General features: G+C 44.6%; 2 protein-coding genes across 3 annotated transcripts; both read left to right on the top strand.

Moving 5' to 3' along the window:
* Nucleotides 1–2,601: 2,601 nt before the first annotated feature.
* On the top strand, nt 2,602–6,390 carry RPL34 (ribosomal protein L34). Of its 2 annotated transcripts, none has more exons than XM_074823248.1 (5): nt 2,602–2,699; nt 3,534–3,607; nt 3,702–3,801; nt 4,558–4,661; nt 6,264–6,390. In XM_074823248.1, the coding sequence occupies exons 2-5, from the start codon at nt 3,543–3,545 to the stop codon at nt 6,346–6,348; spliced, it is 354 nt and encodes a 117-aa protein (XP_074679349.1). In that variant the 5' UTR covers nt 2,602–2,699; nt 3,534–3,542; the 3' UTR covers nt 6,349–6,390. The 2 variants fall into 2 exon arrangements, with proteins under 2 accessions (XP_074679349.1, XP_074679350.1); XM_074823249.1 differs by lacking the exon at nt 2,602–2,699 and adding an exon at nt 2,803–2,814 and having other exon boundaries at nt 3,532–3,607.
* A 2,665-nt stretch (nt 6,391–9,055) lies between these two features.
* Nucleotides 9,056–13,791, top strand: OSTC (oligosaccharyltransferase complex non-catalytic subunit). The gene is made up of 4 exons (XM_074823247.1): nt 9,056–9,301; nt 9,535–9,628; nt 11,221–11,418; nt 12,759–13,791. Exons 1-4 carry the CDS (start codon nt 9,163–9,165, stop codon nt 12,775–12,777), a joined length of 450 nt encoding a protein of 149 aa, XP_074679348.1. The 5' UTR covers nt 9,056–9,162; the 3' UTR covers nt 12,778–13,791.
* Nucleotides 13,792–14,366: the final 575 nt, after the last annotated feature.

Genomic DNA, 14,366 nt, shown 5'->3' on the forward strand with positions numbered 1-14,366 from the left:
ACTAAACTACTCCATAATAATTTAATAGTGTTGTTCTTTAACAATTGGGTTCTGTTACACTTTTATATTTAGCCATGATTATTTAATCTAATTTAATTGGCTTTCTTATTCCCCTCAGGGTTCTGGGCCTAGAAGGTTCATATTAAATACTCTAATTGCTCTGAAATTTACTTGTTGTCTGAAATATGCTCGTATTTTAAATATACCCTAAAATCTAGTTCATACATATTTTCTCTTCTTTCATGAATTAGAAAAATTTTGGTGGCCATAATTTGCACTTAAAAAGAGTCAATAATTAACCAAAATAATAATTATAGGTCAAAACCAGGGAGGATGCAGTGCAATGAACTGTGAGTTACAAACCCGCAAATAAGGCCAGGAGCACACATCAAAGCTTTCTGAGCACCAACTACTCTCCAAAAGCAAAGCTGAAGCCGCTAACGATGGCAGCGGCATCCTACATATTTAATGTGCAGGTCCCTGATTATCATTGTAGAACATTGCTCAGGCCAGCAGAGAAAAAGAGCATTGCAGGGCTTACAGCCCAATTCTGTGCTCCTTGCAGATGGTGATTTCCCATTGACAGTACATGAAGATTTTGCCCGTACAAGTCAGCACCAATTGCAGCAGTGGCCACAACTTGTTCACACGCACCGCGAGAAGGAGGGGGTTGACTTTGTGCGGCAGAGCAGGATCAGCACCAGCAGCAGAGGAGGGGAGCAGAAGGGATGGAAATGTGTCCTTTAAAATCTCTTGGTCTCTGATGCATCAGTGCCATGAGGTGGGGTGGGAGCAGGATCCATTAGGGAGGCCACAGATGGATAGCGGGGGCCTTCCTATCACCAGCCAGCCACAGAGGCCAGCTCTGCTTGTCAATGTGCTTCTCAGCTTGTCAGGGACCTGCATGCGTGGGATGGGAGCTGAAATGCCTGGGAGAAGTGTAATCATAGAATCATGGAATGGTTTGGGTTGGAAGGGACCTTAAAGATCATCTAGTTCCAACCCCCCTGCCATGGGCAGGGACACCTTCCACTAGACCAGGTTGCTCAAAGCCCCGTCCAACCTGGCCTTGAACACTTCCAGGGAGGGGGCAGACACAATCTCACTGTGCAGCCTGTTCCAGTGCCTCACCACCCTCACCGTGAAGATATTCTTCCTTACATCTAATCTAAATCTAATCTAATATAAATCTACCCTCTTTCAGTTTAAAGCCATTAGCCCTCATCCTATTACTACATGCCCTCGTAACCTGGCACGGATCCTTCCAGCGAGCATTCCTTTTCCTTCCTACAAAAGCAGTACTTAATGCTATTGCAAGGGGCTGATAGGGGTAGCTTTTGTGTGCTATTTTTTGATAACTGCAGATTTGGCAGACCTGGCACCACTGGAATGCTGTTTCTGGCTGCTGACAAGCCATTTTACGCTCCCTTAGCTCTTGGTGTTTCCTTTCTTTCCTCAGGGATCTACCGGAGGCCGTTAAATACAAAAGTCAGAAAGCACGACCAAGCTCAGGAAGCTTGTAAAATGCTGACTGCTGAATGTGGGGAGTGTATTAAGGGAAAGATCAACTAGCCGTGTCCCATTTCTCCTATACTTTTCCTAGGTACCTATGGCTTGGAAATGGGATTTGGGATCAGGTGGACCTTTGACCTGAGCAGCAGAGAAAGTTTTATTTCTTCATATTCCTGCTTGAGCACCTGCCCCGGATCATGTGAGACAGCAAGTATGTGCCTTGGCAAACAGGCAAGAGGATTTTCTGTCCAAGACTGAGCACAGCTGCCAGCGCAGCAAGGAGGTGTTAGGCAAACACCGGTATTTTTTTGCTCTCCACAGTGCCCAGTTTTGGGATCAGTGTATCAGACTGCTGCTGGGCCCAGAAAAGACAGTGCCGGGGGTAGCAAGGCCGTCTTGAGGGAAAGCGAGTGCAGCAAGGGTAGCACTTTGGTGCTCAAGGCAAGGTATTCTTGAACAACTTGAACACTGCAAAAAGAGTGAGGGTGAAACTCTCTCCCCACTGAGGCTGGCAGGCGAAGGAGCACAGTCTTCAAGGGGGACCAGCCTTTTCCTTGTGTAAGTTTTGTGTGAGAGCACACAGTTTCCAGGTGTGTTACCTGCCGGTTTGGCATGGAAAGATGTGTATGAGCGAAGGTTGTAATTTGGAGCTTAAAACAACAGACTGATAAATGTCTTATGGGCCTACAGCCATGTAATTAGCATAATGAAGACAAAATATTCATTCTGAGGAAAGAAGATGATGTTTTACAAAAATAGTTTTCAGTAAAGCATACCAAAAAATAGTTTATCAGTAAAACATACCAAAAAGAATGGTGGTGGCGGGAGAGAGCATGTGCGTAGGATCCCTAGGAAAAGTGAAGCATCTGCACCAGAGAGGATTTAGTCGTGATTTACCACGTCCCCCTGCCCCAGCTCCCCTCGCCCCCACCCGGCTCCGCGGGCCGCGGCAGCTCGGCCCTGTCTGCCTCAGCTCCGGCCGCTGAGCGGCGCCCCGCCCCTGCCGTACAACATGGCGCCACCGGTGCACCTCCGCTTCCGTACAACATGGCGGCGCCCACTCCTACCGTGGCCGGTGGACGAGCTACGGCGCGCAGGAGCCGGTATTCCTTCCGGGTTCCAGCGCGGCACTATTTCAATGTTGACCCGCGCATTTCCGCTTCCTCTTCCGGGTCCGGCGGCGCCAGGTATGGCGGCGAGTGGTTGAGGGCTGTCGGCGCCCATCCGCCCCCATCCGCGGCCCAGCGGGTGGTGGGGGTGGCCAGGGGCCCTGGGGGGCTGTGGTGAGAGACCGGCGGCGCCGCTGCCCGCGCTCGGTCCGGCGGCGGGGGCAGAGCTGCGCGGCGGAGAGGCCGGGCCTCTCCAGGCCTCCGCGGCGGGGCTCCCGAGAGGGGCCCGCCTCTCCCGGGCCGCAGCCAGCCGGTGCCGCGGGCTGCGGTGCTGGGCCCCGTCTCCGCCCCGGTGCCGGGGGGTTGCTCCGAGGGGCTGTGAAGACTGTTAACGCCTCCTTGGGGCGTTGCTCCCTTGCGCCACGGCAGGAGCGGGGCACTGCGGGTTTCGCCGTTCTCGTCGCGTTTTGCTGGGCCCGGAGAATGCTCCGGTCTGGGCTTAGGGTGAGATTAATACAGTTTGCTGTCAGATGAGATAGGAAAAGTTAGCGTTTGCTTCAGCTGAGTTTTCAGCCTTGCCAACGAAGCTTGCGTTGATTAGAAAACACCCAGCTGTTAAAGTTTTAAACAGTTTTCTAGGGGAGCATGATATCGTCCAGGCAAGACCGGGATGTTGAACTGCGTTCGAGTTAGTTCGGATGAACTTTAGTTGTAAAGCACATTCTATCCCCTGTCACATGTTTTGTTGTTTTTTGATGAGGAAATGCTTTAATTTTGTTAATACTAACATAGAATCGGCAGCTGCTGATTCAGATCTGGCCCAGTGCTTCAGTGCAGGTGATGCTGTGATATGTGAACTTCACGTGGACATTGAGCCCTGAACTAGTGCTGTTTTGTTTTTGACTAATTTAGGTGTAAAAAATGGTTCAGCGTCTGACCTACCGCCGTAGGTTGTCCTACAACACAGCTTCCAACAAGACCAGACTGTAAGTAAGATATAGTTTCTAAGAAAACTTATTTTTTAAGAAAGCTGAGTTTAAGTTTTGATTGTTATGTTAACTATTTTTCTGCTGTGCTTAGGTCCCGAACACCCGGGAACAGGATTGTTTACCTTTACACCAAGAAAGTGGGGAAGGCACCAAAGTCAGCATGTGGTATATGCCCAGGAAGACTTCGTGGTGTAAGTATTAGCCTTACTGGCATAAGATTTTTTTTGCAGCAGCAGCAGCAGTGCTTTTTCAGTACAAAGAGCCCTTTCAAGTAATATAATATGTCTGTTTATTGATGAATTCTTCATGGAACAACTTTCTGCTTTAAAATGTTCTTATTCGAATGTTGTAAAATTCAGCTGGTAAAATAAGCTTTGAAAGCTTAGAGTGCTTTTTTTAATGCTTGTGGTTCTCATTGCTGTTATATCTGAACCCTCTTGTTTTATAAGAGCTAACTGGCTGAAATTTTTAGAGCTAGATTGAGGCGATTCTGTAGCAGGTTTAAAAGTCTAAATGAGACTTACTAGGTAGGCTTTCAAAAAAAAGCGTAAGTCAAGTTTGACTTCCAGTTTTAGAAAAAAAGCAATGAATGTTTTTAATGTATTTTTCTCCAAAATGTTTTCTTGGTGTGACACCATTGCTCTTAACAATGATAGGGATGCTGGAGTGATGTTGATCTTTGAGCAGTTCTTACCCTTGGGAAAATAATTTTTTATAAACAATTTTTTAATGAATCTGTTGAAGCCCTGTGGTAGAATGGAAAGATCAGCTTAGGAATGCTGTGAAGATGGCAGATACAACAAGCTGAGACTTAACTTTTTTCATCTTAAATAGTCAACTTCAGGTGTTGCTGCTTTTTTTTTAAACTATCAGAGTGAATTTTCTTGATATGGCTGTTAGCCAAAACGTCTGTCTTATGGTACACTTCTCATTTTTGCTTTCTGTAGGTTCGTGCTGTGCGTCCTAAAGTTCTTATGAGGCTGTCAAAAACAAAGAAGCATGTTAGCAGAGCCTATGGTGGTTCCATGTGTGCTAAGTGTGTCCGCGACAGGTAAGCTTAGAGAAAGTTAACTTCATTCTCAAGGTTACTTCGTATAAGATTTTTACATCTCACTGTGTTTTCATAATGTGGACCAAAACTTTGAAGACTCGTCTGACATAATTGTAGTAAAATGGAGGGGGTAAGCATGGGGCACATTAGCAGTGATGTGTGTGATTTTGTCCCTTGGATTTGAGCTAGTTAGTGCATGTGAAGCTCCTTTGTAGAGAGTTTATGTTCTTCATTGTATCTTAGTGCATTGTGGCTTTGGTGCTAAACAGTCTGCGCATTCTGGAGTTTTTTATATTGAGCCCCCATAGTAAAGATTTTTCTTTTGTCCTGCTGTCTAATGCAAAGATACTGCTTTGAGATCAGTTGAGCTTTTGGCTGCTTTGTGGTGTTTTGGGATTAAGAGATATTACTTTGTTGCATACTAAGCATCTTTACTGTGGTTAAGCTTTAAGATGGCCTTTGCTGGGCCTCACTGAATTCAGTTTTATTGGGTGACAACTGTACATCCTATACTTCCTTGGCAAGTTTGAGGGAAGAAATATCTATTACAAAGAATATGTCATCTCTGTGAATGGTAATCAAAGCAGGTCTCTGGAGTTAGCATTCTAATGCCAGTTTTTTCATCTGCAGTGCAAATCTTGTCACCTTTTTTTTTTTGCTTGTGTGAGTTCTAAGTTAAATCACATTAGGTGCCAGTGAAGACAAGTTGCAGATCTGTAGCATAACTTTTCTGTGTTAAAAGCTGCCTTTTTTTCTGAGCGTTTTCCCAAACACTTTATGAGCTTGTAGGTTGTTTTCAATACATGAGTATACCTTATTCTGCCTAAAACAAAAACCACAGTCACCCCCTTCGATGTAATTGACAGGGGTTTTCCTGCATTTGTTCAGACATCTTTGGTAGGTTTTGTGTACTGTGGTAGTAGCCATATATACCAAATGCATATGGAGTAGCATTTTAATGTTTAAAGGTAGAAGACTGTGTGGTATATTTGTGCTTTTAACTTGAAATGATCAAATAGGCTGTTGATGTGTGAGTACTGTCATGTAGGTCCGTCTGCATGTCTTCCAGAAATAATTGTATTTAGACATGACTTGACCTGCCAAAGTTTTCTCTGTTTATGTGCAAAAAGCTCTAATCCGGAGAGGGGAGCTGTTCTTGTTTTGATAACTGGACTCATGTAAAGTTTTCTGTACTTCTAAGGAAGAGATGTGACCACAACCAGCCACACCAATTCTGACTAAGAACAGCTAAATTAGTTTGCCAATGAGGAGTTTTGCTTTTTGCCCTTGAAGTTAGTGAAGGTGGTGATTTTTCCAGTGTTCATCCATCAGATATGACCTTGCTTGCCTACAAGCCACTCATCCTAAATTTGCAGGCACACTAGGCCTTCTCCCCCAAACTGCTACATTCATACAGTGCTACCATCCCTGTCTTTTGATGCTGTCAAGAACATTGATGGTTTCTCTTTTTATGTAATTGTGGTACTAACACCACATGTACAATGAATGTTGGAGACAGCAAAACTAATTGTCACTTTGTCTTATTTTTGTGTTTTCAGTTAAGTAGATGCATGTCCTAAAGTTGTTTTTTTTTTTTTCCAGAATCAAACGAGCTTTTCTTATTGAGGAGCAGAAGATCGTTGTGAAAGTGTTGAAGGCACAAGCACAGAGCCAGAAGTCAAAGTGATTCTGTTTGCAGTTTCAGCCCAATAAATGAAAGCTCCACTTTTCTAGTGTCCTGTCATTCCATGTGCTAGTCAAAGCTGGGAGAAGCTGCTTCTTAGAGCTTGTATTATGCAGAATTGGGTTTTGGTGCAACAAACCCCATGTCAGGATGCTGTGTTCTGTGCTGCCTGCCGACAGGGCACTCAAGCGGGTGGAAGGAGGTCTGGTTAAACAGGACTCCTAGCTCTCCCTCACAGTCCTGTAGAGAGACTGGAGCAACAAGCAGTGCAGGGTTTTTTTTTCATGGCAACAGCTATGTATGAATTCATCAGAGGACTTGGCTCAGAAGAAAGTTAGGAATCTGAAAAAGAAAAACAAAATGAAGACTAAAGCTAAAGACTGAAGAGATTGTCAGATGAAGAAGAGCTAGTATAGGCCTAAGGTAGATTTTATTTTCAATGGTATGTGCTATAGTTCTGTTACTCGCATCTGAGGGCGGGGGGAATAGTCTGACTTCACCGAGCCAGTGCTGTATCCACCAGACAGTTTCATACTGCTACATCTGGATCTCCTGGAAAAAAGCTGCAGCTGTCATATTCTGTTCATTTGTTAGGTGCTTCTGGGGTCAGCAGTCAGGTGTGGTACAAGCAGAGCTCCAGGGCACAGCTAGAACAGACCTTGAATGGCTTCCAGAATTAGATTTTGGAGTAGCAAGTTTGGCCTCTGGTATTGAAACTTGAACCATGAAGTTCTGTTGGTTTATCACTGAGGATGTAATGGTAATGCAAAAAGCAATTATAAAAAGTGGAAATGAGCTCGTTTTTCTCTTTGCTTCATTCTGTTTTGTAGCAAGAAGTGTAAATGTGCCTCTAACGCTATCCAGAAGTGCTCGGGATAATTCTTGCATTACCTGCGGCTGGAGAGGTATTCCTCACTCCCAGCTCTGAATTTTGGAACTGCTCTTAGTATCTTACAAGAAGTGGGTATCTATTTTTACCAATAACTGTTTTTTCAAAAAAGTAGGGAGCTCCACCATCGGAATAAGGAAGGAGGAGAAATAATTGAGCATGCAGGCTTCCTGAGAACAGTGAGGATGCCATTTGAAGAGGTTTTGGAGATCACTTGTGGAGTTTGCTCAGGCTGTGGCTGAGATGTGTGCAGATTCCTCCTCCTGACTGTGCTGTCTGTTCACACTGTGCCTGACTGAAGCTTAACAGGCTGTACAGTCAGCCAAGAAACACAGTAAACTTCAGATGAAAAGACCTGCCCTTTTGGCAGCAGCGAGATGGTACTTCGGGTCAACTGTCTGCAAGCTCACAGCGGTGGTGGTGGTGCCTCCTGCATTTGATGACAGATGGCTGTGGTCCAGGATAGCTGACTTAACACCACAGAGAGTGAAATGAGCTGTACCTCCCCATGGATTTCTTCACAGTGTCCCAAGTAGTTAAAATAATTCTGTCAATATTCTCAAAATGGATAAGCCTTGCAGTTAGCTCATGTAACTTTAAATATGAACCAGGAGTGGGAGGGTTGGTATTGAGATGGTTTTTACTGCCTGTCTCCAGTGTTAAATTATGTCTGCTGAAAGGCATCAGTCTTCCTATGTATGGGTGTTTGGTTTGGGATTTTTTTATGGACCTGTTTCTTCTCTTCAGCTAGCACTCTGATTCAGTCCCTGGCTGTCAGATGCCTCTGCTGAAGGAAACACTTCCCACGTTGTCAGGACACTTGACCTCAGCTCCAATGAAGGTAGGTAGAGAGAAGACGTGAACAGTTTGAGAAAGACAAGAGGAACTAGACAAGCTTCCACTCAAAATGGGGAATTTTTCTCCCTTGGGTGTTGCCTGGGTGCTTCTCCCCATGCCTGAGCCTCAGCTGAGCTGAGGACAGTAGCAGGTTGGCCCTGTGGCTGGCCTGGGCTGACGAGGCGTTTGTGCACGTACAAGGAGCATCTAAGATGGTCTATATACACGCAGGTACCTTGCCTGCTGTCAGCAGCTACTGGTTTGATGCACCTTTTCCCCCCCAGTCTCTGCAGCTGTTGGGGTCCCCGGCTGCGGGCTGGGGCAGGCACCGCATCCTGAGTGCAGGCAAAGGGCATCCTGGCCCCACCCCCTTGTGAACACAGGGACCCGGGTGAGGCCTACTTTGGATCGCTTTGTTTTCCTCAGGCCTGTATCTCCCCAGCCCGGCTGTGCGAGATTTCCCGCGGGACGTGGGTTTTCCTTCCCCCTGCCAGGAAACCAGTGCAGCACACAGGGACGCTTCACCCAAAGAGCGCTCCCGCCCCTTGGCGGCGGCTGCGGGGCCGGCGCGGCACCTGCCCGTAGGAAGCGCTCCGTAGGTGAGGCTGGTGGCGAGCACTTTTACATCCGTACGCGCACACGCGTGTCCGCGGCCGCCAGCCCCGCGGGACCTGCCGGGGCGGCCACGTGGCTGCCCAGCCCGGGGGCGGGGCCCGCGCCCCTGGCCCTGCCCCCGGCGCCGCCCCCAGCGCCTCGCCGTTACCCAGCACCGACACGTCAGGGCTGCTGGGTCCTGGCAGGTGTGTAAGTTGGATAGATCCTCCGGCGGCGGGCGGTTTGCGTTTCCAGATATTTTTGCGTAGAAAAAAAAAAAATCTCCCTTCAGTCTGTCATTCCCACCTGGGCGTAATTTTGGCGTGTTTCGTTTAGGTTGGCTTTTTACAAATTCATTAATTTACCCCTGTCAGGACGCGGCGGCCAATTTCCGTTTCCGCCTTCGTGTCCGGTGTCGGAGGGCGGCCGAGGCGGGACGAGCCGGGCAGGGCAGGGACCAGCGGTGTCGCGGCTGTCTCTTGGGCCGCGCCGCCGCCATGGAGACGCTGTACCGCCTGCCCTTCGCCGTGCTCGAGTGCCCCAACATCAAGCTGAAGCGGCCGAGCTGGGTGCACATGCCCTCGGCCATGACCGTGTACGCGCTGGTGGTGGTGTCCTACTTCCTCATCACTGGAGGTGAGGCCGGGGCCGGTGGGAGACCCCGCTTACGGAGTAGCTCTTCCTTAGCAGAGCGGGCTGCTGGCCCCTGCCCCGCGTAACACAGTCACTGCTGCTGCTGACCCCTTGTCCGGCTCCAAATCGGTCGTAAAACGCGAACCCCGGCCACCTCCGGGCGTCCCTGCGTGTTAGGGTAGTGCTCGCTGTTTGCTGCTGTGAATCAAAGGTGATGCTTGCTTTTCTCCCCGCAGGGATTATCTATGACGTGATTGTGGAACCTCCCAGCGTGGGGTCGATGACAGATGAACATGGGCATCAGAGGCCAGTGGCCTTCTTGGCATACAGGTAGGAGGGTGGGAGCAGGGGTGCTGCAAGTGCCTAAGCACAGGTGAATAAACCTGTCTTACAGAGCTGTGCATCTGGTTTTTTTTGAGCTCTCTGTGCAAGGCTGGATCAGTTCTAGATCAGTCCTTGATTTGCAAATATATTTTTAAAAAAAAGCGTTGAAATCAATGGAAATAGAAAAACTCAGTCCTTTTAAAACACTTAAAAATGAAAAGTCTGGGAAGAAAAATGTTTTGAGCTGGCAGTACTTCTCTTTCTTCCAAACTGTTGCTATTAAAGTTGAGTTTTATAGTGGATGCAGACACATTTGATTATATTTCATAGCAGCATGCATAATGTTTGTGAAACTTTTGGTTCTGGCCTTTTAAACTCTAGTGTAATAGGGACTCTTGAGTCTGAGGTTGGGGAACATAGAAGTGTGTAACTGTCTTTGAGCCTTTTGCTTCTATTACTGAAAATAAGCTAGAGACTGCTTAATAACAAATTGGTCTGAAGAGGGTTAAATCTACATTTGTAACTGTGTTTTTTATGTGCGTGGAAACAAAGAATGCTTTTTGTTAAATACCAAAAAATTTCCTTGAATCTGAGGTCTGACATGCCTCATGTACAGATTTTGACTTGAACTAGATGTGATATATGTCTCAGACTGGTTTGGATTGTTGCAGTGTAGATGAATCAGGCTACTGCAGGGAGTTGATAGTGCTTTAGTACAAGTCAGTGAGAACAACATGGAATGAGACAACATTGTTTGTTTTCAGGATATGAGACAATAATGATAATCTTCATTTCTGTATTAGTATCCACAGTAGTTTCATCCACGGCAACTTTATGAGGTTGCTACTATTGCTAGTTACAAGGATGGGGAAAAAGGTTCAGTGACTGTGGGAAGTAGGAGTCTCATGATCGAGGTGCAGTATTCTTTCTGCATCTTGGCGTCCCCTCTTTCTGTCTGAGCTTTGTAAGAAGGAAGTCTGGCTGTGTGGACTGCCAGAGAGCTGGGGCACTTTCAGGCTCGGTCCCCACAATCAATATATGCAGGCTCAGTGAGCCAGTAGCAAAACATACTGCAGACAAGAACCTGCTGTGTGCTGGAACCAGTAGCTGTGCTTCGTGCGCTGCCATAGTGCTTTGAGTGGGATTTGTACTGAGATGAGGATTCAGGCACTGCTCCCTGAACATCAGCGTGGAAATAAGACTTGGGAAGCTCAGTGGCCTAGCAGTCAAGTTTCTGTGCCTCAAGTCATCTGTAAAACCAGGTGCTGCTTTGGACTAGATATTTCTGAAAACTGATGAGCTTGTGTGGTAGCCATGAGTATACAGTATTATGTATAAAACCGCTAGTATGCTTGACTGGTCACCTTGCAGACTGTCAGTCCCAGAGATAAATTATGTATTAAGGGCTTAATTGCGTAACGTCAGTTTCCATACCTACTTTTTGTTAGAAAGTCAGCCATCAAAGTTAATCATCCTGTGTATTTGTACAGCTAAAGCAGGTTGAGTTAGGTGGGATTTGAAATGTAAATATTTTCTTTAAAACTGATCTTTTTCTGACTCTCTCTCTTCTTCCCTTCCCTCCTTGTTTTTTTCTTTAGAGTAAATGGGCAATATATTATGGAAGGGCTCGCATCCAGCTTCCTCTTCACAATGGGTGGCCTAGGATTCATAATTCTGGATCGATCCAATGCACCAAATATCCCCAAGCTGAATAGGTTTCTTCTGCTCTTTATTGGATTTGTCAGTGTGCTTTTGAGTTTCTTCATGGCTAGAGTTTTCATGAGGATGAAATTACCGTAAGTGATTTAATACTGTTTCAGCTTTTCTTGTGACTCATGCGTGCCTGTGTTAAATTTAAGAGTAACAGAAAATACAATGAGGTATGCTAAAGATCTGCAGCTTGGCTATAAGTTGCATTTTTTCAATGCTTTTTTTGAACAAGCTACCTTCAATGAGGTAGGATGCTTTTGGGGTCAGGTACTGTAAGATTGTGCTGTGGTTAAGAAAAAGGTGACAGTTCCTGGAATGTCAGAAGATACGATTAGTGAGTCTGACTTAGAATTAATTTTAGGGTAGACTGAGTATGTAGTGGCCAGGTAAAAGTAATTACAAGCTAGGGCTTTGAGGAGAAAGCAAGCGTCAAAGAACTTGAAGAAAGGCAAAGTTCTTCATGGTGACAGTGTACATGAGAGATCATAACTAGAAGAACTGATGACAGCAGTAACGAGTGTTCAGAAACATCCAAAGCAGTCCTAAAGTAAAGATGATGTCTCAGGTTTTGTTGTTGCTGGAAAAATGAATGTAACATTGAAGTATACAACATATGTGATGTTTTAATACATCTATATTCACAGATCAAAAAGTAGGAAAGATCTGGAGCTTTCAGGGTATGCAAAATCCAACTGCAGGATTTTTGATTCTTCCCTCCCCTTCCTCCCTTTATTTCTCGGTCCATCTATTTCATTTAGAATAGCTGAAACCTGGTGTTTGGAGGTACTGGTAGTTAATTTTTGAAGTAGCTCCATGAGGTGTTGACTTAACAATGACAGTCATTCCTCCTTCCTTAAATATTTTTATTTTAACCTCTTCAGTGTAGTTAAAAATTTTGTCTTATAACACAGAAGTGATGGGTTCCCTGGCAGCAGGTAGCTGGATAGGGACCTGCTCTATATTTTCTTGCTTCATTGATGCTATATATTTTCTTGTTTCATTGAGTACGCATGTGTCTTAGCAGTTTTCTTTCTTAAACTCATTAAAGAAACAGGGCTTCAGAGAAATGGAAGAGAAAGAGACCAGAGTTGTGTTGAGTGCCAGAAAATGTTGGGTTATACTGAATATCTTAACTCTTGTAGTTTGTGTAAAGGGTACAAATAAAGAACCTTTCCAAAGGATTATTGAAGCTGAATTGAGAACAGGCTAATCCATTTTTCAGTGTTCGTTGAAGAAAATCAGCTGAGGAAGGAACATGTAGTTAAAGCTGGCCAGTTTGTACCTTGGACAGGTTTTATTGTTTTAAATAGCTTTGATCAGCAGAGTTTTTGGCAGTCTGAAGTTTTTGTTTTAAGACCATATGTCTCTTGATTTTTGAGGAGTCCTGCCTGCATTTGCTAACTTTTTCTCAATTTTTTTCCTGTAGGGGGTACTTGATGGGTTAGTACCTCTTGTGATGTATGAAAGCCCGAGCTGACTTTACTCCTCTTCATGAAGTGTTTAAGAAGCAGCAGCAAGAAACAAATTCCATAGTCACCATCAACAGGAAGGAGACCTGGCCATGAGAAACAACTAGGGAAACTGCTTTCTCTGCAAACAAACTCCACTACCAATGGCTGATTTGTGGTTTTGAAGCAACGGTTTATCATTTCTGTTTTAGAGCTTCTGAAAAGACCAAGTTACCCAGCTGGACTTTTCTCTTATATCCCAACTCACTATGAAATAGAGAACCTATCTTCAGCTCTACCTGAAATGAGTATTAGCCATTGTCTTGACAGTTCTTTGTTGCAGGTCTGTCTCCTCTTCCCTGTGTGGGAAAATTACATGTGTGAATTGAAGAATGTTTCTTTCCAAGTTATAATTAGAAAATTAGTAACTTTGGATGATTTACAGTCAAAATACAATGTGTCAGAAATTATTTCAAAGGCACCTTTTGCCTTTATATTAGTGGCTCTATGTGAGCGAATCCAGACATGCACTGGGAAAGGCAAACTGTATGAATGTGCATTTCTTTTTGAAAAAGTGTATGAAAGGAGCCAAATAAAACTTATTTTCTACAAAATTATTTGAATTCTATGCAGTTTATGAAGCTTCTTCTTGTGTGCATGGCCTGTTCTACATCCAGGCTTGAGATGCCATACTGTATGTACCATGACCACATAATTTCAACTTTATTTTTCACTATTGTATAATGATTTCTTTTTATTTTAAATATCAGGGACAAGAAACCTTATATTTTCCTGCACTTGTACTGTATCCAAATGACATACTGTTATCAGTAGCCAAGAAAACTTACTTTTGAAGCTGCTGCTTTTTGTGTGAGAGGCGAGGCTCCAACTTATTTTGTCTTCATTTTAAAAGATTGACTGTTACTATCACGTTTCATTGAAGTAATGTGTATTGCAGTCTGGGGGAAGGAAAGATCCCTCTAAATCTCCATAAATGTCTTTTGCAAGCCATATGTGTTTGAAGCACTATTTTCATCTGTATAATAATTGTCAGTGAGAAATGTTTATTCCTGTAATTGACGTATTACTGTTCACATACTTAATCAAATTTTTGAGCTAGCTGTTAATCATCCGCCCTCTGGATATGTCACTTTCACTCCCTCATTCTTGCATACAATGTGACTTTGACATTTGCTCATCTTATGTGTTTTTCATTAAGATTTAAGGTAGTTTAAGCTGTTTTATGAGGCTCATAACTGCAAAATTTCCAGTCTTTTCAAAGTGGTTATTTTTTGGTCACTCTGGTTTTGGTGAGACATATACTTACCTTCAAGGGGCAGTGTTGATATTATGTAACTAAATAACTGGATACATAATTCAAGTTTTTAATACATCTGAGAGGGAAGTCAAACCAGAAAGTCACTTCACTGGGTATAATCAAGATCCCTCTACTTCAGTACTTGTTCCACTGCAGTTCAGCTTCAGCCTCCAAGTTCACAGATGATTCTAAATAAGCGTGCTCTTAAACAGTGGTTTTAATGGCATAGTTGAATGCCTGTGGTCTATGAAATTAATTTCAGATTTGC

This window comes from Strix aluco, chromosome 4, assembly GCF_031877795.1.
Source record: "Strix aluco isolate bStrAlu1 chromosome 4, bStrAlu1.hap1, whole genome shotgun sequence".
Classification (NCBI taxonomy): domain Eukaryota; kingdom Metazoa; phylum Chordata; class Aves; order Strigiformes; family Strigidae; genus Strix; species Strix aluco.